Source organism: Ornithodoros turicata, chromosome 1 (genome assembly GCF_037126465.1).
Source record: "Ornithodoros turicata isolate Travis chromosome 1, ASM3712646v1, whole genome shotgun sequence".
In the NCBI taxonomy this organism is placed as follows: Eukaryota; Metazoa; Arthropoda; class Arachnida; order Ixodida; family Argasidae; genus Ornithodoros; species Ornithodoros turicata.
The window spans coordinates 196,441,321-196,463,396 of NC_088201.1; the positions used below are offsets into that span (position 1 = coordinate 196,441,321).

Genomic DNA, 22,076 nt, shown 5'->3' on the forward strand with positions numbered 1-22,076 from the left:
ACAAATATCTCCAGTGGTGATCAATGCAATCTTTAAGCGACAGACCGTCAGAAATTTCTACACACAGATGCAGGAAGAACGGGTAGAGAAATACATTATTAATAATAATTATTGGGGGTGTGCGTCGCGTGACAACCGAGATCAAATAGATTAATAAACGAACGTATGGGGCAATAACGTGCTTTCCGCTATATCGTCGAGTTAGAATGCCATAAGCATGATTCAGACAGATTGAGAACACATCTTATTAAGCAGCAGCGACAGGTACCGACAATTAGCTGCTCGATGCAAAATAAATGAAAATTTCACACTTCTACGCTGAGCTTTTTCCATATAACTTGAACAGTGATTTGCCTTGGGCTACACTCCAAGAAAAAAGGGTGTGAAAATAGTTATCACCTAGGTCAACATAGTGTCTCATAAGGGCCTAAAAGGGTGATAAAAGCAATTATCATACATCCAAATTGCAACAAGAAGGGATACTCCCCCTCGCTCGCCGAATCAACAGCGGTAGCCCTATCATTCGTAAGTAGCAGGTAGAACTGTGCAACCTTTTAGGCACAACATATGCGATAACCATTATCTCCTAAAATGTGCAACTGTTCCACCCTTTTTTCTAAGAGTGTAGTTGGTGAGGTGGTGTAGTCGGTTCAGACTGCAGTGCAAGATGATCAATGTATCTGGACATTTTCACAGCTCTGAAACTCCTGTTAGCCACATGGGACAAGCTAGAGGGGCAATACCATGTACATTGAACATTTCTACTTCTAAATTTTTATCTTATTTTTCAGTTACTCATTATGTACACACAACGAGCATCAACCATCACGTGTTTGCTTCCACTTGCCAGAAACGGAAAGCGTAAAAAAATAAAATAAAATGGGGTGGGCTCAGTCTGGTCGGAGCCGTAGTGTTTTACGTGAAAACGTCACAATCTGCGATTCCTTTACTACTTTCCGGGATCTTAGTGACAGAAATGCAAGTGTTTATTTATTTATTCATTCCATTAGTTTTCTGATATATTATATGAGACTACGGACTCACTATGAGCGCCGGCTGCCGAATTTGCCTCAACCGCTAATCTTCGTCGCTCTCTCAGCTCTCTCGATGGCTCGGTGCTGGACTCTGGGAAATTTGGGCTCTTTTGTTTGTTTCTCTCGAACAGCACTTTCTTCAGATTGCCGTTTCCTCTGGCTCTGATCATATTTTAGTTTTCTATAGCCGCATTCTGGCAAGAATTTCATATTCAAATTTGCAAATTTACTTAATATTGGTTCTTCTCCTTGAATCGGACATCGCTTAAGGTCCGGGTAGAACTTCTCAAGCGCTTTCGAAAGATACCTCGATCGACAAACTAGTTTAACGCGTTCGAGAGATAGACTGCCGGCAAGGTGCACGTACCCCTATATTTCCGTATCTCTCGCACGCACCCGCCAGAATGCGTCAGCCGCTGCAGTGACCTGTTAGCTAGAGCCTTACACGTGTAAGCTATCTGGATTTAGCCAGTTGATTGGTAATGGTTGCTTAATCACAGATTTATCACGTCAGGAATGGTCATGAAATACTGCATAATTTCGTTTCACCGTAAATTGTTGACCTGGCGACCAAACCGAAATTAGAAAAATTTTCACGTCATAAAAGAAAAGAGAAAAGGTGGATGAGCTTTGGTGGTGAGGTGGAACTTTCTCTTGTGTAACCGTGACCTTCGCATGGATCGAACAGTTCGCATGATAGACACCTTTATAATCCTTAGTTCCTAGCTCTCAGCAAAAGGCGTCAAGTCTTTCGTGGCATGTCCGACCTTGTTCTGGCGCGGAAGAGCCTTAAGGGCGTGTTACGACTGTGGAGGTAGTAAAGCCCCGGACCACTTTGGTATTTGAGGAGCCTACAGCATAGCGTGGTTGATGGAGCCGCATTTTCCCCAGAAAATTATTTTTTAACGGCCGCAATGGGAGCTACCTCTAACTATCAGGATGCGTCCCTAATCGTTGGCACATTTGGCTTCTTTTCGAGTTTAGCATGTCTGCTAGCGCGGTGTCCAACGACAATTCCTCGCAAAGAGCCCGAAACCATGGCCCCTGAAGTACTGCGCGCACGGGGTACTTATTGAAGCATAGCGTCTCCTCTTCAGGCTGTCAGACATCAAAATTATGATAACACTGTGAGGTGTCACCATTAAGAACATGATCACATGTTATTCCTTGCCAAACGCGCTGCATCGAAAAAAGAAATTGGGGTCACCTCAGTGCTCCTTTCAAGGGATGTCCTCCACTTCATAACCTATAACTGGTGACAACTCCGTAGTAAAAAATGATGTGTCCAATACATTGCAATATCTAATTACGTAGTGCCTTTCTACCTGTATTGCACGATATTGGCTAGAAATGCCTGGCCAGGCCTTCGAGTTACCGCATGTATACATCTTGACATTTTGTAAGGAAATTAGCTTCTAATGTTCCAAGTGCTGTGTAGCAGCTCATTTGTTCCGGTTTAGCAACGGTGATTGATATTCGCTGTGGAACTCTAAGCGTGTCTCTTTCCACCTCTACTGCTCCGCTTCAAATACATAAGCGACTTATGTGCAGTCTATGCACTCTAAAAACAGAACTTCACCGCAGAGCACGCTGTGCGCAACCATCGCCACGAATTATTGGACTATCGCTTGTTATCCGAAGAGAGGTGGATGCGTATGCCTCTTTGTGGCAGTTTTCATATATCCAAATTGCCACGCCCTGGTCTACTTTCGAATCAAAAGCGATAACGCTATCATTCGTGGAAATGGTCGGCGTACGGCGTGCTATGCGGTGAAGTGCTGTTCTAGAGTCTGTCGTCAGGGTTTACTTCCCAGATTTTCACAGGAGTGGTGTTCGTAGTCGAAACGAAATGCGTCCTCAAAAGTTGATTTAGATCAAATAAATCAAAGTCAATCGAGTGAATCAAACTTTCTCGATATTGTCATAACAATCGTGATTCTTTCACAAGGCTGGTTGTAAACAATTACCGACTACGGTCTAGGTCCGAAGCCCGGGACCACGGGGTCCTGAAATCCCGGGATTTGAGTATAATTTGAGCATTTGGCAAATCGTGAGATTTGGAGATTATAAATTTCGGCTTTTTTGACAACAAATATTCCGCGGTGCGAGTGAAAGGGAAAGCAGGGTTCCAATCCACGTTTTGTTTCAAGCGTCCATTCCTAAAAAAATATCATTTGCGTTCCGAAACGGACCAACCTAGTCGTCCACGACACTTTACAACGACATTAGCTGCTGACACATGTAAACTACGCAAGCTGTAGACGAAAACAGCCCTCAAGTAGCATAAAACCCCCATGAAATCAGAATGATTTTTCCAATCCTACAACAAGAAATATTGCAGGATATCTCTTTTGTTCTCTTAATCCTCACGAATAAGTATATTTGAAACAGTAAATACAATTCAACAAGAATAAATACTCTCTAAAGTAAACCAGAAAATGGAGACAGCCTTTTCAGAGAATTATAGACTCTGCTGCTTCAGACCAGAACACAACAGTCACTGTGGATGAATAAAAGGCAAGACGAGCAAACCGCATTATTCCATGTATTCACACAAGTGGCATTCCCCAGAATACTCGAGCGAATGATGCGAAATACGTCATTCATTTTTGCGGCTGCGTAACTAGAATTCTCGTGCACTACTAACTGCGGGAAATATCCTGGACGCAGCCAGAAGGTATTGCGTAGCAGACGACAAGAAGAGACAGATTTCATTGCGGCATTTCAGTTGACATGCAGGCACGGTGCGAGAGAGAGAGAGAGGGAGATACATGATGACGATGATATGGGGATGACTTCCGCTCATTGAGCAGAATGTTACCCCATTGCTATTGGGGGAAAATGAGAGGACGGTGATTAGGATGATGCTGACGGCTCTGATGGGGTCTTAGAGGGAGTCCATCAGGCCGGTACTTTCAAGGAATCTGATAAAGGGAAGGAAGACAGACATCTGCTTTCGTTTGTCGCGGCACGGTGCGAATACTCAATGTAATACGCAGGGTTGCCCCATTGAGCAGTTTTTTTTTTCAGCTTTTTTCCTTTCGAATGTTCCGTGGGGATGACAGGAGACGTGAACTATATCAAGTGGATACGGATATCAAGTGCAAGTGGATGCGGTCATATACGGCATCCTGGGTATAGTTTCGAAAAAAATCCCGATCCCGTCCCGGGATTCCGGGATCCACATTTCGAAATTTCGAAATCCCGGGAATGTGAAACGGCTCGGGATTCCGAACCCTACTGCCTGCCTTTCCATCAGTGGCCCATGTACCGTCATTGTGGATTACCCAAATGTGTTCTGTTTGTGTGTTTCTATATGTCTACAACACTGGTGTAGCACAGACCACAAGTGCGTTCTGCGACATTGGAAAATATTACAATAAAAGTGTCGTACTCAGCATATCATATAGAGGGTTTTTGACGCATTAGCGTATAGTGTATTATTGAACTGAAGCGTGCAAGCTCAATGACAAGCAAAGGGCATCGTCGATTATATACTGGCGCTGTTGAAATGATTCAAGCGGTATGAGGGAGAAAGAAACACCAGGATTACTGTCATCCTGTGGTCTCACATAGGAAGTACGGGTATGGGTGCCGAATACAGCAGATACCGGGATGGTATAGTCTTCGTCATGAGGGTGGCAGAGGGTTATCGTGTACGGCGTACTGAATGGCCATTCCAGGTTATCGTCATTGCGACCGCGGCACAGGCTTAGCGTAACCGCCAGATGCGGCTTTCCATCCTCGTCCTCGGCAGTAACCTCTAGCTCGAAGGTGTAACCTTTCAACATGAACCTTGTACTGACTATTCCGTAATTTCCTCCGACTTCACCAAGTTTCACCAACTTTCTTATTCCTTTCGGCCTCCATTTTATCTCTGTATGTGACACAACCTCCAGGTTCCTATCCGCAATAGGGTTGTTTCGGTTATCTTCAATACGCGGACTTGGTGGCCGCACCTGAAAAAGATACAAAGAACGACGTTATATGTGAAATGCAAATGCAAAAATGCAATATTCAAACGGATGAAGGTAGGGAAAGAATGAGCATGCATACAAAGGATCTACATATGAGAGACATAATAGAGGAAAACGGCAATTGGGGAAGAGGCGCAATATTTGAAACAAAACATGAGACAGTGGAATGGTGAGAAGCAAAGGTTACTAAATAATAATAGTGAAGGCAGCAAGAGCAAAGAAGCAGATGAAGGCACCAAAAGTTAAATAATATGCATATCACTTTTAAATTCAGCGTATGAGGAAAAAATAGGATATAAGGACGAACATGTATTTTCCGAAATTTGGCAGCGTGTGAGTGGATCATATGGTCTGGTTTTCTGTACATAAAATGAAGGGGGATTGCGAGGGGCACCACAAGACTAGCGAAATTTATGCGGCCTAGCAAGAATGGGGAGCTAACATTGCACACACGTAAAGGAACGTGGAATCAGCAATTTGACGCAGCGATGTTAGGGGGAGGAGTCGAAAGTGTTTTCAGAGAGTCGGGTAGTCGAACGAATCAAAGACAGGGATACCCCGGAGTTAAAGTTGGGAACAAAGTGAAGCGCACGTTTCTGAACAGCTTCGTGGCGATTTCTCACACTATGGCACAAAGCGTTCCATGCAACAGATGCATACTCTAGTTGTGGTAAAACGAGCGTCTTCTAGAGTTTAACAAAAACCGAGGGAGTTCCAAAAACTTGACACGTGTCAGTTAAGTAACCCAGTGTCCGAAGAGCAGAACGACATACTGCGGCGACATGATCAGGTGACGTCAGTATGGCATCGGAGCTGCCTCCAAGATCACGGACACAACTAACCCGAGGTATTCAGCACTTCACATGTAGCGGAGGTGTGTAAAGTTTGTTTTACAGGTAAACGAAGCACTGTTAGTTTTTGCTACGTTGACCTCGATGTGGTTGCTAGTGCCTGGTGTTCAAACAACAGTTATCCAATGAAGGTGTGCTAATTTTTATATATAAAACTATTGAGATGCAAACTGTTTATATCTAAAGAACCTAAAAATGTGCGACAGGATGACATATGTTAAGGTTTTGCCGTGTTCTGCTTAAAACCTGCAAAATGTGGACATAATTGCGCAATGCAAAATATGTAAAACATGCACAATGCGCAAATAGTCTACACACTTTTATTTAAAATATCTTGCTATCATCAGATGCAGTTGTCTTTCAGTTCTCAGAGCGACCGGTGCATGTCTGCCGTGTGCCCGACCATGTCGTCTTGACCTTTCCCCTTTTGTCTTTCTTTTTTCTGCCAATAAATCCCCCCCCCCCGCTCATTTCGTCTGGTGAATCTGCTTGGCTCTCATTGCATGCGTTACAGGGTGTCTTCTCGGTCTACCTGAGAAGTGAAACACAAATTACAGTTCACCCTTGTAAGTAGAATGTGGTTTACTGTATCCCTCTGCCCTGCGGAAGAAAATATATCGGGGACACTGGCAGGTGTCTCAATACAAGACTTAGAGTACATGAGCATCAGAGCCAAATGCTGTCAGTGTTCACCTGGCTATCCACTGCAACGTGTGCTGGTGTGCATTATCGGTTTGAGGAGACTGCTCATCTGGGTTCTTCCGCGAGTGCATTAACACGTGTCAATCTTAATGGCATGTGTGGGATAGCCAGGACGGGGGAGGAAGTGTGTATAAGCCAAAGTTCTATTGCTCTCCTGGGAAAAGAGATTGGGTTCTTGAGAAGAGCTCTGATCTGCTGATGCGACCCGGTAAGAGATATGTAGGATTAGAAAAACGTTGACAACAAAACCAATAGACATATAACTGGTAGTGGTTCTTATCTGACATTGGCGTACAACAGGGATCTATATACTACGTCCGGTTCTCTCTTTGCTCTCTATCAGGGGTGCCGAAGTTGGCCAAGGGTTGGTACATGACAACAGCGAAGACGACGAAAGTAACAGACAGACAGGGAACGCCGAACTTTTAATCATAATCCACCTTTAATCGTATGATTATAGGTTGAAAGTACGACGTTCCCTGTCTCGGTCTTTGTGTTACTTTCGTCGTCCTCGCTGACGACTCTGTAAACCTGCCCCTGCGTGGCTTATTTTTACTCGATTGATATCCCTAAAACATTCCTACCAAAATTTCTTAGGAAACCCTACATAGCCCATTTGTAAATTTGGTGGATTCAATGCCACAAGAAAGGAACCGGTTCAGTCGCAGCCTTGGTGATCTCTCGAGCGAAAAATTCTTCGATTTCAGGATACTTGAAACGGGAGATTTTTGGTCGCCGTTTTCTGCAGCTGTGGACAACGTTCCTCATGACCACAAATGGAACTGATTGACCTGCAGTGCGACGCCAGGTGTTTTCCGCTGTGATGAATCTGAATAAGTTAAAGTTGCACTCACAACTCACAAACGAACACCTCAACGCAGTCCTTCAGATTGCAACTGAGCAGTCACACTTCACACGATGTTGACGCAATAGTTAAAAGCAGGAAGTGCCAAGTTTCATCAGCACACATCAAATAAAAACGATTGTTTACCACGTGATCCAGCAACGCAAATATATACGTCTCATGTCATTGTAAGCCTGTGTCGCGTCATCTATATCAGGAACAGGCTGCCCCAAACCCGTGGTATGCGGCCCGCGTAGTTCCTCCGTGGCTCAATGCGGCCCGCGTACACGAATGAGTTCGGCACCCCTGCTGTATATTAACGACCTCCTTGAGCACATCGAATTTTCTGAAGTACTTTCGTATGCAAATGACACTACCTTGACACTAACAGGTAAGGATATAGATGATCTATCCTTGAAACTTAATATAGACATTGGTAATCTCGTTCATTGGTGTCATACTAATAAATTACAGTTAAACGCCAATAAAACAGTGTCAATGATTTTTTAATTCTCATAAGCATAATGTTGTCACGCCGACTTCAGTAACCATTCTGGGAAGTTCATCACAATTTCGCCATGAAATCAAATTTTTAGGAGTCATATTTGACAGACCTCTTCGTTTTACATTGCACATTAAACATATTGTTCGCAGGATCTCATGTGGTATACGTGTTCTTGTAAGAACCCGAAAGTTTTTCCCATTGTCTATCTTACTCAATTTATATAATGCCTTTGTACATTCCCACATATCAAACTGTGCTCTTGTCTGGGGCTAAACTTACAAAACACATCTTCGTGCTGCTCACATAACACAGAACCGTACTGTTAGGATCTTGTTTGATGTGCCATTTTTCTCTCATGTCTCATATCATGACATTCATATCCTTAGAGTTCATGATATAATTTCTTACAGTGTAGTAAACCTCACACATCGCATCTTAAACCTTAATCTCATCTTGCCAAAAATTAATTTTAGTCACCTCAGTTTGAACCAAAGCCCGAGGGCTTGTGCAGGGGGCAGGTTGAGCTCATCTTTGGTGAAAACAAACTACGGGAGTCTGTGATTTTTGTTTTGAGGAGCCTGTGAGTGGAAGCAATTGTCTCGAGGTATAAGAAATTTACATTCGTCATTTTTATTTGTTTATAAATCGAGTGAGGCATGTGTTAATTCATAATGCAGTTTTATTTATGTGGTTGTTTGTTGTTATCTCTGGAATTCCATTTATCTGTCCTGATTTTGTTTATTTGTTTATTGTTTTATTGTATCGTATACCTTGTAGCCTTACTTAGCTCCAAACTAATGCTTTACTGACTAATTTAAACAAAATCACGAAGGACCCTTTAAACGGGATTGCCCTCTGGTCCCTTCAGTTCTATGATAATTGTGTGCATTGTCTGAAGGAATGGAATAAAAAAAGATGATTGATTTGATTGACTAATTGAATGAATATGGGACAATCCTGTGAGAACGCACTCTAAGAAAAAAATGGAGTCGGGAGGCGTCAAATGCGCGCTTTACCCCCATTCGTCGTTTCTCCGACAATGACTCCCCCGTTCCTTCTCGCATTCCTTCGAGAGGAAGCTGTTGCGTGCGAGAACGGGAGGAGAGTGCACCCGTGGAGAGTGCACTCAAGACGTGAGTCTGCATGAAACGGCTGCTCGCATGCAATAAAACGCATAGGTGAAAAGTTTGCTCTGCTAATGTGTCATGCACAAACTATGATTGTGCACCGCTTTGATAATTAAAAAGTAAAACGGATAAGTGAAAACATACAAATACACGTATAATGCGCCTCCCAACTCATACTCGAGGCTCCGAGATTTGCTGCTCCACATTTTCGGTCCCGTCAACGGATTTGAAACTCGCGAGGGTGCTTGCACATGGTCTTGCTAGTTTTGTAGCTTTTCGTTCATCATTTCCGCTCGACGTTTGCGTGAGGACAGCACGAGTGCCACTCTGCTTGTGAAATACAAGTCGTTGACGAAGCAAAATCACAGTGGGAAGTGATCACCGTGCAGACGACGTGAAGGAGGCATTACGGGACTCAAGCTTTCGATACCGTAACGGACAATCTGCTGATGCAGGTAAATGGATCTCTGATTTCGTTGTATTGCATGCGTTTTCTGCGCTTCTTTGCACAATGAATACAGGGACAGTTGTGCTGTGCGAGGAACAGTGTGTGTCTAAAGGTATACGCTTTATGCTTGATGTGCTTTCGGAATGATTTGTCGTTGAAGATACGTGATAACGTGCTGTGTTTCGTTCGCCACCCGCACAAAAGTGCACATGCACGTCGGTCGTACAGGGTCGGCCACACTTAAAAGTATCACGGGAGCGCATGACCTGCAAGTACGCCAGCGCCACGTAACGGATGCTCCTGGGTTTGAGACCTCGCGCCTAGCGAATGTTCGCCACCTCCCGGTTGGGTCCGTCATTGCTCTCGTAATAGGAACAATCCGGGGTAGTTGGTATATGTTCATGACGACGAAATGCAGCAAGAAGACAAGGACAGGGTAGAAGTAGACGCTGCAGTCGTCCTGTCTACTTCTACCCTGTCCTTGTCTTCTTGTTGCTATTCGTCATCATGAATTGCTCTCGTAACACTGGCGGGCGGGAAGACCCAGAGAGGGGAGATCCACCTGCTGTTGCTATTCAATATCTGCTTGCGATGTTTTGATCACTGCGTGGCACGGCGTAATCTTTTACTTTTACTTCTCGATTCCGATAAAACAGAGATTACGTCGCGCCACGCACTGATCAAAACATCGATAGAATAGCAACAGCAGGTAGATCACCCCACCTGCCATGGTACGAGAGCACCCAAGCAGCAAAATGTACTGAAAGTCGAGTGCAATAGGGGTGGACGGTATGTGTCTTATCAATGTTCTTTAGTTTCAAGAGTCTGATCAAGGCCTTCCATCTACCCGTCCACCCCTATTGCACTCGACTTTCAGTACATTTTGCTGCTTGGGCAATGACAGACCCAACCGAGAGGTGGCGAACGTTCGTCAGCCGCGTGGTCTCAAACCCAGGAGCATCCGTTGCGCGGCGCTGGCATACTTGCAGGCCACGCGCTCCCGCGATACTTTTAAGTGTGGCCGACCCTGTACAAACGCACAGGCTTAGAATATCTTGAAACATTGTCGCCTCTGCCTGCATGTTGCTGTGTCATTGAACATACAAATCAGTTGTTTTTTCTTTCCCCCGAATTTCTTCCCCCGTTTTTTGAATGTGCTTGTCTGCCTGTACAAAAAAGTGGAGAACTCCGACTTAACATAACAAAATAACAAGTTTTACTCAGAGGTTTCGTCCGTCATGCGACGGACATCAGTGCCAAGCTGAATGAGAGATTATACAACCGGTCGCTATTTAAGGAGATGGGAGTATTATTCGGGAAGGGGGCCACGGTTTATGTTACAAACCGGAGGGTCACCACGTATGTGCCAAGACTCTAGAAGCTTCTTGGGTCCCCATCTTTGCTCGCGAGCCAAGGTCACGGCGTTGTCGAAGTCGAAACAATGTCCCGTGTCCCAACAATGCTCTGTAAGCTCCGTCTTAAACCGAGTGCCGTGGGTCGCGCTCTTTACGTCCCGTTTATGTTCTTTGAAACGAGTACTCCGTTTTCTGCCTATCTCGCCAATGTAGCACGTGTCACAGTCTTGGCAGTGTACTTTGTAGTCTGCTCCAGATTGGTCTTCCGGGGGGACGGGGTCCTTCGGTTTCGATATGACACTTCGAAGTTTAACATGCGGTTTGAACATAGTCCTGATATCCAACGGAAGTAAAGCCCGGTGGATAGATTCAGAAACGCCTTTGACATAGGGGATGACAACGCGTGTCTGGCTGACAATGACAACGCGTGTTCCCGTTGCGCGCATATCATCGTCATCATGTATTTTTCTCTCTCCTGTCGCGCGCAAGTAAAACTTGTTATTTTGTTATGTTAAGTCGGAGTTCTCTTCTTTTTTGTCCAGTAATGTCATCCCCCGGCTTTTGGAGTATTTTTCCGTCTGCCTGTGGCCAGCCCTTCCATTATTCAGGTGAGAGGCAGAGTGGTTGGGGAATTTGCGCAGTTCAACGCTGGACGGAATTTTCACACCATGTCTGATTTTTACATAATACAGTTGCTACAATAGCAAAATATTAAGGTGAAGATTGAGTGATTCATCATGTTGACTGGTTCGCGCCCAGAATACAAGACTTGGGAGTTATGTGCCACTACAAGCTCGATCAGAGTATCTCAACGTATAGAATATCTCTCCAAAATTGAATACCTGTCGAGAAAATGCAGGCAAGCTTCCCCCTCGACTTCACAGGATGTGTGTAATACACTGTGGTGTATTTCATGGAAGTGATACATGACAGTACTCTTTGACAGCTACTTGGAATGGCGCCTGCATCCCTGAAGCTCCCGTACATATCTTCCCGTATCCCTGCACCTCTTTTTCCTGAGGTGGTTGAATCCCCAGATGTTCCGCACATGGTCAGCATTTTGTGTTTGTATTATTGTATTTGTCCTTTGCATAATTTGGTGTCACACCCTAATGGCAGTGGATACAGCTGCGCGATTCCACGCGAAACGATCCAACGGACCTGCTCGGCCCTCACAAAACCATCACGAAATTTTACGAATATTTTTTGGCAGTTCCTAATAGCACGATTCGACATACCCCCCCCCCCCCCCACACACACACACACGAAACGTTTGTTCCCAGATAACAATGTGACGGGTGCTACACACACGCGAAGGTCGCAGCGCTGGCGAAAACCGTGCCTCGCGTGAACGGTAGCCGCGGCTCATAGAAAGCAGCTAGAAGTGTGCGGTTTCTTTTGCACATAGAGGATGCCATGGTCTACACAGTGGCCAAATCCCGGTTATCACGCTATAATAGGTGCTGGTGTACACAGGCCTGAAGTTTCGCAATTTTCCTCCTATTTCGCGATCTTTTTTTTTTTGAAAATCAAATCACTAAATTTTGATGAATATTTTTTGTTCAAAGGTCTCTTGGAATACTTCAACGGGAAAAATCGCAAGACACGTAACTTTCGTATTTATTGCCGGAAAAATAGGGAAAGTATGCGCTTTTTGCAAAATTCGCTAGAATCAAGCGTAAAATAGGCAATGAAGAGGTCAGAAGAGATGTGTGGAACTAATGCAGTTTTGTTGATCCAGCTTTCTTGTACAACATATACAAAAACCTCGAGTGTGTTCTTCTGGATACAAGAGAAAAGTTTTTTTAGTTAGAGCCACTTTGTAGCAGGTACACTGCAGGTGCAACACCGGTAAAGACTTATCCAGCGTTTTCTAACGCGTACAGTGTCTGTCCAACTATTCCTTGAGGACACGAAATCGCTTCGTGCCGTAGCCAAAAGATGTCTGTGCGGCCAACACTTCGAACCCGCTCACCGCTATAAAGCTGTGGTACGTCCTTGTTCCGGGTACAGCGATAGCTCGGCTGCAACGCTGCGCTAGCTCCTCTTGCTCAGCAGTGATGGCTACTTTTTGTACCCAGCCAGTTTCTCCCACGTAGCATGCACTGCATTGTTCCCATTCCGACCTGTATGCTCGACAAGTTCTGTGCGGTGATCTATTGATATATGTGGCTTTGATACATATAACCTATGGTTAGAATGTGAACATTGCAGTGCCTGCTACTTGGAAGAAACTGGACGAAAGAAAGCCACAACAGTGAAAGAACATCAGCAACAGATATCAAAACCACCGGCAGTGAATCACCGAGAATCACGCCGAGAATCACAGTGAATCACAGAACTTGTCGAGCACGTGCTAAAAACAGACCATTCTTTTCATTTGCACAATGTAAAGACCGTGCCACGCGAGCATAGATGGGGCAGTAAGAACATTTTTGGAATCTTGGCACATTCACCGTGATAACGCATGTAACAGTCACAAAGGGCCACCACCTGGTTGCTACAAGGTCATGACTAAGCTATAAGTAGAACTCGGATGGCGTACCGTTCTTGTTTCATTCTGATGATGGTGCCCGAATAGGCATCGAAACGCATTGCATATAACATTTTATTTCATTTAAAGGGACTATCGCATGCGGAGACTTGGGCAGGTAATGGTTATGGGGCGGGAGGGGGGGGGGAGTGCTTCCCAGGCGAAAATTTGAGCTGGGAAGTCAACTGTACCAGGTCGTTCCCAGTTCGCACCATCTGGTGGTCAACTGGAACCAACTGGTGTCAAACTGGTGGCAGCTGGAAAGTAAACCGGTACCAGTTCAAGCTGGACTGGTAGCAACTGGGAAGTGAATGGGTATCAGTTCAAGCTGGGCTGGCGGCAACTGGAAAGTGAACTGGTACCAGTTCAAGCTGGGCTGTAACTGGAGGTGAGTTGGTGCCAGTTCGAACTGGACCAGTTTACATATTTGGGGGGAAGTTTCAGTTTCAGTGCCAGGACAGGTTAATATCCCAGTCAACCACATCTGTCCTACGGATGTCCGGTTATTATCCCAGAACAAACTGCCTGAATCCTATCCTAATCTGTCCTGAATCTGTCCTATAGATCTCCGTAGGATACCCGTAAAGGATATGTAATGTCCCAAAATTGTACAATGAACTACGGACGTCGGATGGACAGAGGACGTCGTGTGGGCATCCGTGTCAGAAGACTTCACGGTGAAATTCGATTAGAATTAACGCTGCGGCTTCAATAAGCATTAATCTAGTGTACCTGGCTCACAAGTTGGCTTTATTGGTACTTGTGATCCCAAAATGTAGTTCATTACCGCGACGCATTTTTGACTGGGGTAGGAGATAATGCACCCTGGATCATGCACGAAATCGAGAGCAGCTCACGGCTGGCAACAGTGGGCAGGCAGCCGTGGCGGTTGGTTTTGACCAGTTTGCCCGTTGATGAGTGTGTCAGCTACACAAGTTGGTACTTGTGCACGCTTCAGTTAAAGTATCGCTGAAGCAGCAACGTGTACGACAGGTAAGCTATGCAAAAACAGAACGGCGAGCCGACGCCGCTCATAGTCATCTTCCACAACAGGTCAGGCAGCAGGGAGCAATTGAGCCGGCCGCCATATTGCTGTCTCCAGGTTATCACAACAGCTGAGGACATCAGCTACGGATATGTCAAACAACAAACGGTGTTCGCTCAAGCGGTGGCATCGCTGATCGAGGTGGGTACACCTATCCTGTCAGAGTGCAATATATTTCGGATAGCGAAGTGTTTTCAGGTAGTATTTCTGATTTGGGTTCAGAGGTTAATTTTGCGTTGTGACATATGTATCTGCGTAGGTCTAGAACGACGCATGGAATTAACTGACGATGACAAAATAAAGCTATGCTCAATGTTGTAATAGCTAGGATGCCCCAGAAAAATCTTAAACCTGTTCTTTTGCAGTGAAGAAGTGGGAGCTGACTTACACACCAACTACATTCCTCCAGTCTAAGGGACTGTAGCACTCGCAGATGTGCCGCTTTGAAGTTTCTTATTGTGTAATAAACGTTCTTTGTTCTGTATATGCTGTCTTTACTGTGTAACCACCACAAGTAAATAAAATAAAGAAATAAAATCAAATCATATACTACCTGTAGAACCCAATAAAAACCTGCCACAGCGTCCACAGGATAACCACAGAACAGCCCCCTACATGCCTCAAATTATCCAAAATGTGTCCTCTGTCCGTCGGCCAGGATGTCCTGTAGACCGGTTCGGGCGGTAACATTGAACAAACTATGTTAGTACAATTTCCATCCGTGGGAAGTTTCCCGACGTCCTGCGGACGTCTGGTTGTCCGAGGTCGTTACTCCATGGGACATCCTAAGGTTGTATATGGCTGACTGGGATGAAGATTGCAAGACGAAGTTATAAAAAACGATAAGAAAGTAACTTTATTAGTAGAAATAATCATATTTCAATTTTTGGTAAAGTTCTTTGGTGTTAACGAACGTTATTTTGGAACACTTATGTTTGTATTTTGTGCGTTCCTTCTCCCGCAATGAATGATGCGTTTACTGTGCAACGGTCGCTTGCTTAGCAGCATCCTTGTACAGCGATTTTTGCACGTTATATTCTTAGCGTGATGTGTGACATGTGTGGTTTTGTAATCTAAAGGATTTATCTGCAAGTTACGACAGTGCGACAGTCCAATGACCGCCAGCGGCCGGGCGAGTGGGTGTTATAGGATTACAGCTCGACTACAACTGTGGAGACCGCTTTATATCGTGAGTACTATATGCTTAAGTGATTTTCCCCATTTAGAAATATTACTTCCACTAGAACCTCTTCTCTTTGTTCCGCGTCACATTCGTGGCATCTGCAAGTGCATGTCGTTTTACGAGTAACATCCGGTTCATGTTAACGTTACCAGCAACTTTTTTCATTCATGTTTTTGTTTTTGCTTTTTTTCGTTCATTCTCGTGTTTTAGATCATTCACACCACGGATGTTGTCGAAGTAGCGTTGTGCGCCAGAGTAGTACTCATTGCCCCCGAAAGCCGGCAAGTCTCTTAGTTGAAAGGTCCAACTACTGCACAACGGAAATGACGAGAGATTCGCGTACTTTCCGGGGCCACGACTGCTCAGATTGAGTGATTGTCCAGGCACACACTACAATTACATGTTGCAATTGAATGCATATTCACTTGTGCCTTTTCAACTGCCTTCAAACCTTAAGCTGCTGTGGCTCAAAGGAAAATATCGGTCCGTCGTGTGCTATGAAGAACATCTCAAATACTTTGTTGAATGATTCAAGATGTCCACAACGCAGTCAAGCAAGGGACCAATCAACCATGAAGTATTATCTATTCGATGTAACTCTGTAGTTCAGCTACTGCTAGAAGTTAATTACGTTATAGTTACGCTACATGTACATTAGAATTTGTGTAATGTTTGACTAAAATAATTGACAAAATAAATTTTCATTGCAGTCCAATGGATCTGCCGTTGCTGGGAACAGCGATCCTGCAAAGGGGCACAGGTTACATATAAGCTAACGTCTGTCCAAACAGGCCGCTCTAAGAGAAGCCACCTCAACCGATCCCAGCTCAACAATGAGGTTTGCAACCAGTTCCAGTCGAGACTGCGACCGATTAGAAACCAGTTGGGCCAACTGGTACCAGGTGAGACTGGGACCAGCCAGAAACCAGTTGAGCGAACTGGTACCAGTTGATCGAACTGGTCCCTGTTCGATAACACAGTTCGCCCAGTCCCAGTTGCAACTGGACCAGTTCAACTGGGACTGGAGTTCAACTGGGATCGAACAGAGATCAGTTCGATCAACTGGTACCAATTGGATTAACTGGTTTCTGGCTGGTCCCAGTCTCAACTGGGACCAGTTGCAAATGGGACTGGGTGGACTGTGTTATCGAACAGGGACCAGTTGTCGCAACTGGTACCAGTTGATCTGGGACCGGTTGAACTGGTCCCTGTTCGATAACACCATTCAGCTGGTACCAGTTCAAAAAAATTTCGCCTGGGTTGGCATCATTCGACAATCGATTTCACAAATTTTTACTGCTGGGAAATGTTTGGGTTTCAAATAAGCGAGCTTTTTCGATCAGCAAAACCTCTGATGACATCATTCTGACGTTAGAGCCAAGAGGACCAATGCGTGTGACGGCAAAAGATCGTCTGGGGCGAACCCAGGCATGACATTTCACGAGCCCAAGGGCAGGAACGCCAAACGAAAGTTTGAGGCAGCATCGCCGTCAGGCTTGTTGTCGTGGCACAAGAATTGCGCGTTCAGCACGTTCGTTCCTCGCATTTTGCTGACGAAGCGTACGTAGAGGTGGACCTATTGCAATCCAGTATGGGAGTGTCAGCAAAATGAAAGAGACTAAAGCCCTATGCTGTGCCTACATTGTTCCATGAGCAAATGGACACCACCGACGTACCGGATAAGCAGGTGAGCATTTGTTTCCAGATTTGTTTTCTTTCCGAATGTATGTCGGAAAACGAACGCGGCCGGCAAGGATGTACGAGACCCCCTTAGGCCCCACTAGTACCTCACTTAATTTTTTGACGGTATCCCTCTAACTTTTGCGGTTGTGAAACAAAACTTACCAAATTATTTTTCACTTATCAATTAAATATATTAAGGTTTAAGAAAAAGTTTATGCCATCTTTCTTTGCTCACGTAACCCAGCATGAACTCACAATAACTTTTGTGAGCATGCGAGAGCCAAGCAGGCAGCTTTCCAACAGAATAGCCGCATTCGGCATTACACTTTTATGCATCATATTGTCCAACATAAAATGCTCAATTTCTATCACAGGTGGAGAGAAGCAGCTTGATGGTAATGGTAGCAACAATCTGCTTCAACTGGTGAGCATGACAAGCTGCTATTTATTCGGAAGCTTTAATATCTGTGTCGTATACTGGAGGAATTGAATACTGAGTCAGAGTGAACGTTCACGTTGTGAAACCTGCAGCTCAGCCTCTACTGGTGCTATATTGCTCACATACTGTGACTGCTTGACGTTGTTATATAGTGAATTTTTATTTTTATGTTCTAAAAGTGAGGCTTACACCTGCGTCATACACTGAAGGAGCCAGTGAAACTAAAGTAAAAAAGGCCCTTTCCAGGGCCACCACATGTTTTATGCAGAGACAAACACTGCGTTATACGAACCCTCCAATACGCACATTATTGTTTTTGGTTCAGCTGCAAACACTTTTCTGAATTGTGTTTGTGATTTTAATGAACTCCTTTAAAATGCAATTTTAGTAACTGGCTACGAACAGCATCTAATGAACCATATGCGCACCTGTGACTTTCAGTACAATTTCAGTTAATGTTGTAGTGTGCAGAGGACAGTCCAAGGGTTCAAGAATATGGTGGTATTGGGCACTGATATGTGCATGATAGTAAGCTTTTCTTTTTTTCTTTTGCTTAGTCGTAATTTTTTTCTTGTTTCAGCACATCAAGCTTCAAGTACCAGTGCTTGTCCTCGTCGTGTGATAACGTTGGTTTGTATTCCAGAATGATTTGCAATGAAAATTATTTACACATTCCACTGTACTTGCAATATCGGACTACAAGTCTGCACTGCTTGTGAGACATACTTGTTGGACTATTACAAAGGATTAAAACTTCCGAAACGGTCAGTGCATACACATATGACTAACACTATGGCCAGTATAACAGCTCAATAATTTGTGACTTCACACTGCAACATTTCTTCACAACATATGGTTATGAAAAGCAGGAATCATCAAATAAATTTTAATAAGTTATTGTTAAACAAACCTGACATGATATGGAAAAACATCAAACGCATCACCGGCACAACCAAGGAGAAGGAGTCAATAGGTTGCATGCACGTTGACGGCAAAGTGGTGTCTGGCAAGTTGCTAGCTGACGCATTTAATTCGTTTTCCGTTAATTTCACAGAGTCGCAAGTTCCGTCCTCGGAAATTACTTTACGCTCCAATATAAGGGAATCCTTATTTTTAGAACCCACTACATCCACGGAGGTCATCTCTGTTTTTACTTCTGCTAATAACAGTAAGAGTATAGATTTTGATGGGCTCCAAGTGATACCGCTAAAGTACGTCATCGATATTTTAGCTCCATATCTTACACATTCCTCTAACATGATATTAGGAACAGGTGTATTTCCTGAAAGCATGCAAATTGCGAGAGTGTCCCTAATACACAAAGGCGGAGAGAATGATAATATGACCAATTAGAGACTTGTCCCTATACTCCCCATTTTCTCAAAAGGTTTAGAGAAGATGAAGATAATTCATAAACGGCCAATGGGTTTTTTGGACAAACATAAGTTGCTATCTGACACCCAGCATGGCTTTAGGAAATGTATGTCAACCGAGTTAGCTTTAGTGAATCTAAAGGAAACCATTTTAGGTATAATGTAAAACCCCGAGACTAGGGAACACGAAAGGACAGACACAACACGAATCCTTTCGTGTTCCCTAGTCTCGGGGTTTTACATTATGCATCATCTTCACCAGCTCGCTTGCTTCTTAGCCATTTTTTCATTGTCATTTTAGGTAATTTTGAGAGAAAACGCATCGTGCTGGGAATGTTTATTGATTTCTCGAAGGCATTTGACCGTATTGACCGTGATATATTACTAAAGAAGACTGTTATATTAATACGGAGTGAGATGCACTTGAACTGTTTCGAACATGTCTAAGCAATCGAAAAGTGCAAATTGACTGTGCAATTTTGGACCTCCAAAGGGTAACTGTTGGTGTGCATCAGGGTAGAATCTTAGGCCCCCTTTGATTTAATTTATATATCTTAACGATATTGTTGATATCGATAGTGTAGTGTCTTTCGTTATTTATGCTGACGATGTGAGTATTCCCCTATCGGGGTGTAAAGCAAATGAATTAATACAAAAGGGCAACGTCATTGTTGAACACCTCCAGTCATGAACCACAAAATAAATTCACATTAAACACCAATAAGACAAAAGCTATGATATTCCGACCCACTAACAAACGGGTAGAATGTGACGCCCGACTTACTATTAGCTCCAAGTGTATAGAGAATCATGAGTAAGTTCAAACTCTTAGACGTATATTTTTCCGACACCATGTCTTGGGATTACCACTACCAACACGTACAATCTAAAATTTCCGCAGTGGTTGGAATCTTTTATAGGTATTATTATCTATCTATGCAGGTTAAACTAACACAATATAATTCATTGCTCTGTCTCATATTCGATATTGCCGTCTAGTATGGGGTACGACAAGTAAAAGGAACATACATGCCTTGTTTCTTTTTCAGAAAAGGGCAGTTCGTGCGATAGTAAATGCTGAATATTATTCAAGCACAAAATATTTTTTTCTTGACCTATCTCTCACTAAAATACCCGATATGTATGAGTATCGTTTGATTATGACATATAGTCGCTCCTAACTTCAGAACAATGCCCATTTCTGCAATCTAGTTGCACTTGTGAGGAATGACACTAACGCATATACATTCCGGGCCCCCTTACCCTGGCAGGTTAGAAAACCGCGTACGAACCACGACTATCTCTATAATACACGACCATAACACTCGCCCGTTCGGCTATGGGACTTCAGTCCGCGGCTCGAGGAGCGGAAGTGCCGTATTTACGCGCGGAGCGCCCGCCAGGGGCACCACCTGCCGTACCCAGAAGAGCGCCTGTTGTACCTCAGCTGTGTGCGATATGAGAGGCCCTTGTGGTTAATTCTTCGTGCGTACATGTTTGTGTGTTGTCGAAGGTTCTCTGTGCATGTAGAGCTAACAGTTATGAAACTAAATACTCAGAAATGGGATGTGCTCTGAAGTGTAAGGTGGCATGTAAAACTGTGAAACTCACGCGCTATATGCCGTACACCGTACATGTCAGACTATCTCAAGGGGGCCTTCAATAGTAACATCCAATGATGTTATACCCGTAAAAAGTGAAGATGCAGCAGCGGTGACTGCAAGTGTGTTACCAGGACATGGCTATGCCAAGGGGATGAAACTCGCGAGTTCCTTTGCGGACTAAAGTGAGGCGCTGCGAGCCTTTCGCGTCATTAAACGTCATGAAACGTCAAAATTTTTACGTCGAAGCGCGAGTTCTCTACCGAGAGCATCCCATTGGCTCCTGCGGCCGCTCCCCTGGTATGCGAGCGCTCATTGGTCGGTTTGAAATTATAACCTTTTCGTGGCGCGGGAAAGCGGGCACCGCCGTGTCTGGGGTGCCGGAGCAGTTCGCCGTAAAGTTTCGAAATATGGTGCAGCAGGGACGCACGCAAAGCATATTTGCCGGTACCGCTTTGGATGGCTTTTAGTGCCCGTCGATACCGACTCTGCAAAACTCGAATCCTCTTGGATACTTCTGCAAGTAAATTCAGTGATAGATAGTGGAAGGCGCAGGTCTGCTTCGCTTGCTTGGCGCGACAACGATTCAAGGAGGATCAATACTGTGTTTTTCCACTCGACAGCAGGTAAGTCAGTTCCTATTCCATTCTGCCGCTTAGCGTAGCATAGCATAGCACCGCACCTGTGGCATATACTCAGCATTTCGGCCGGTAGAATTTTTAGTTTTCACGTTTTCTGATCCCTGTTCTGGTCTTTCTTGCTCAGGTATCAACTAGGTACTGCTCAACTCATATCTGCTTCAGAAAAGCATCGGCATGGACGCAATAGAATGGATATGCCACTCTGAGTGGTTGGAACATCATCTTTTGGCTTAGCAGCTGCACAGGTTCCTTTGTGACGGGTCAGCCTTGACATGTGACACTATACAAGCAGCAAAGGGATATGGACATGTTTCCTGTCATGCTGGATTTGTGAATGTGTGTGCCTGTGCAGTGAATTTACTGATCTACTGTGAAGTCTTCCACTTGAGACATCAGCTAACAGTGAATGTGAAGTTGCTTCGGCATATTACTCGAACTTCAGAAACAATGTTCATGTCAAGTTCGTGTTTGGCGCAGATACAGAAGACTGCATATGTGTGATTTGGAAATACCAATCCCGAAAAATAAAGCACCTTGTGCAACAGAAACAGCCAACGCTTCCGCGTTTTATTTATTTCACTGGATGCGAACGAAAATCCAGAACCGCCAAAGCGGGGAGAGAACAGAGGGGAAAGGGAAAGAGAACCCCTCGGCAGCGTGGCTTTACGTCACGCGTCACCCATGGAGACAAAATAAAACAAAGCAAAAAACTACTCTACCGAGGCCCAACGATTG

General features: G+C 44.4%; 1 protein-coding gene across 1 annotated transcript in view; it reads right to left on the reverse strand.

Moving 5' to 3' along the window:
* Positions 1-2,640: 2,640 nt before the first annotated feature.
* The window catches only part of LOC135392993 (uncharacterized), a 127,339-nt gene continuing 107,903 nt past the window's right edge, over positions 2,641-22,076 (reverse strand). Inside the window, exon 5 of the mRNA XM_064623603.1 lies at positions 2,641-4,993. Within this exon, the coding sequence (XP_064479673.1) occupies positions 4,475-4,993 (519 nt within the window). The 3' untranslated portion in view covers positions 2,641-4,474. The remainder of the gene's footprint in view (positions 4,994-22,076) is intronic.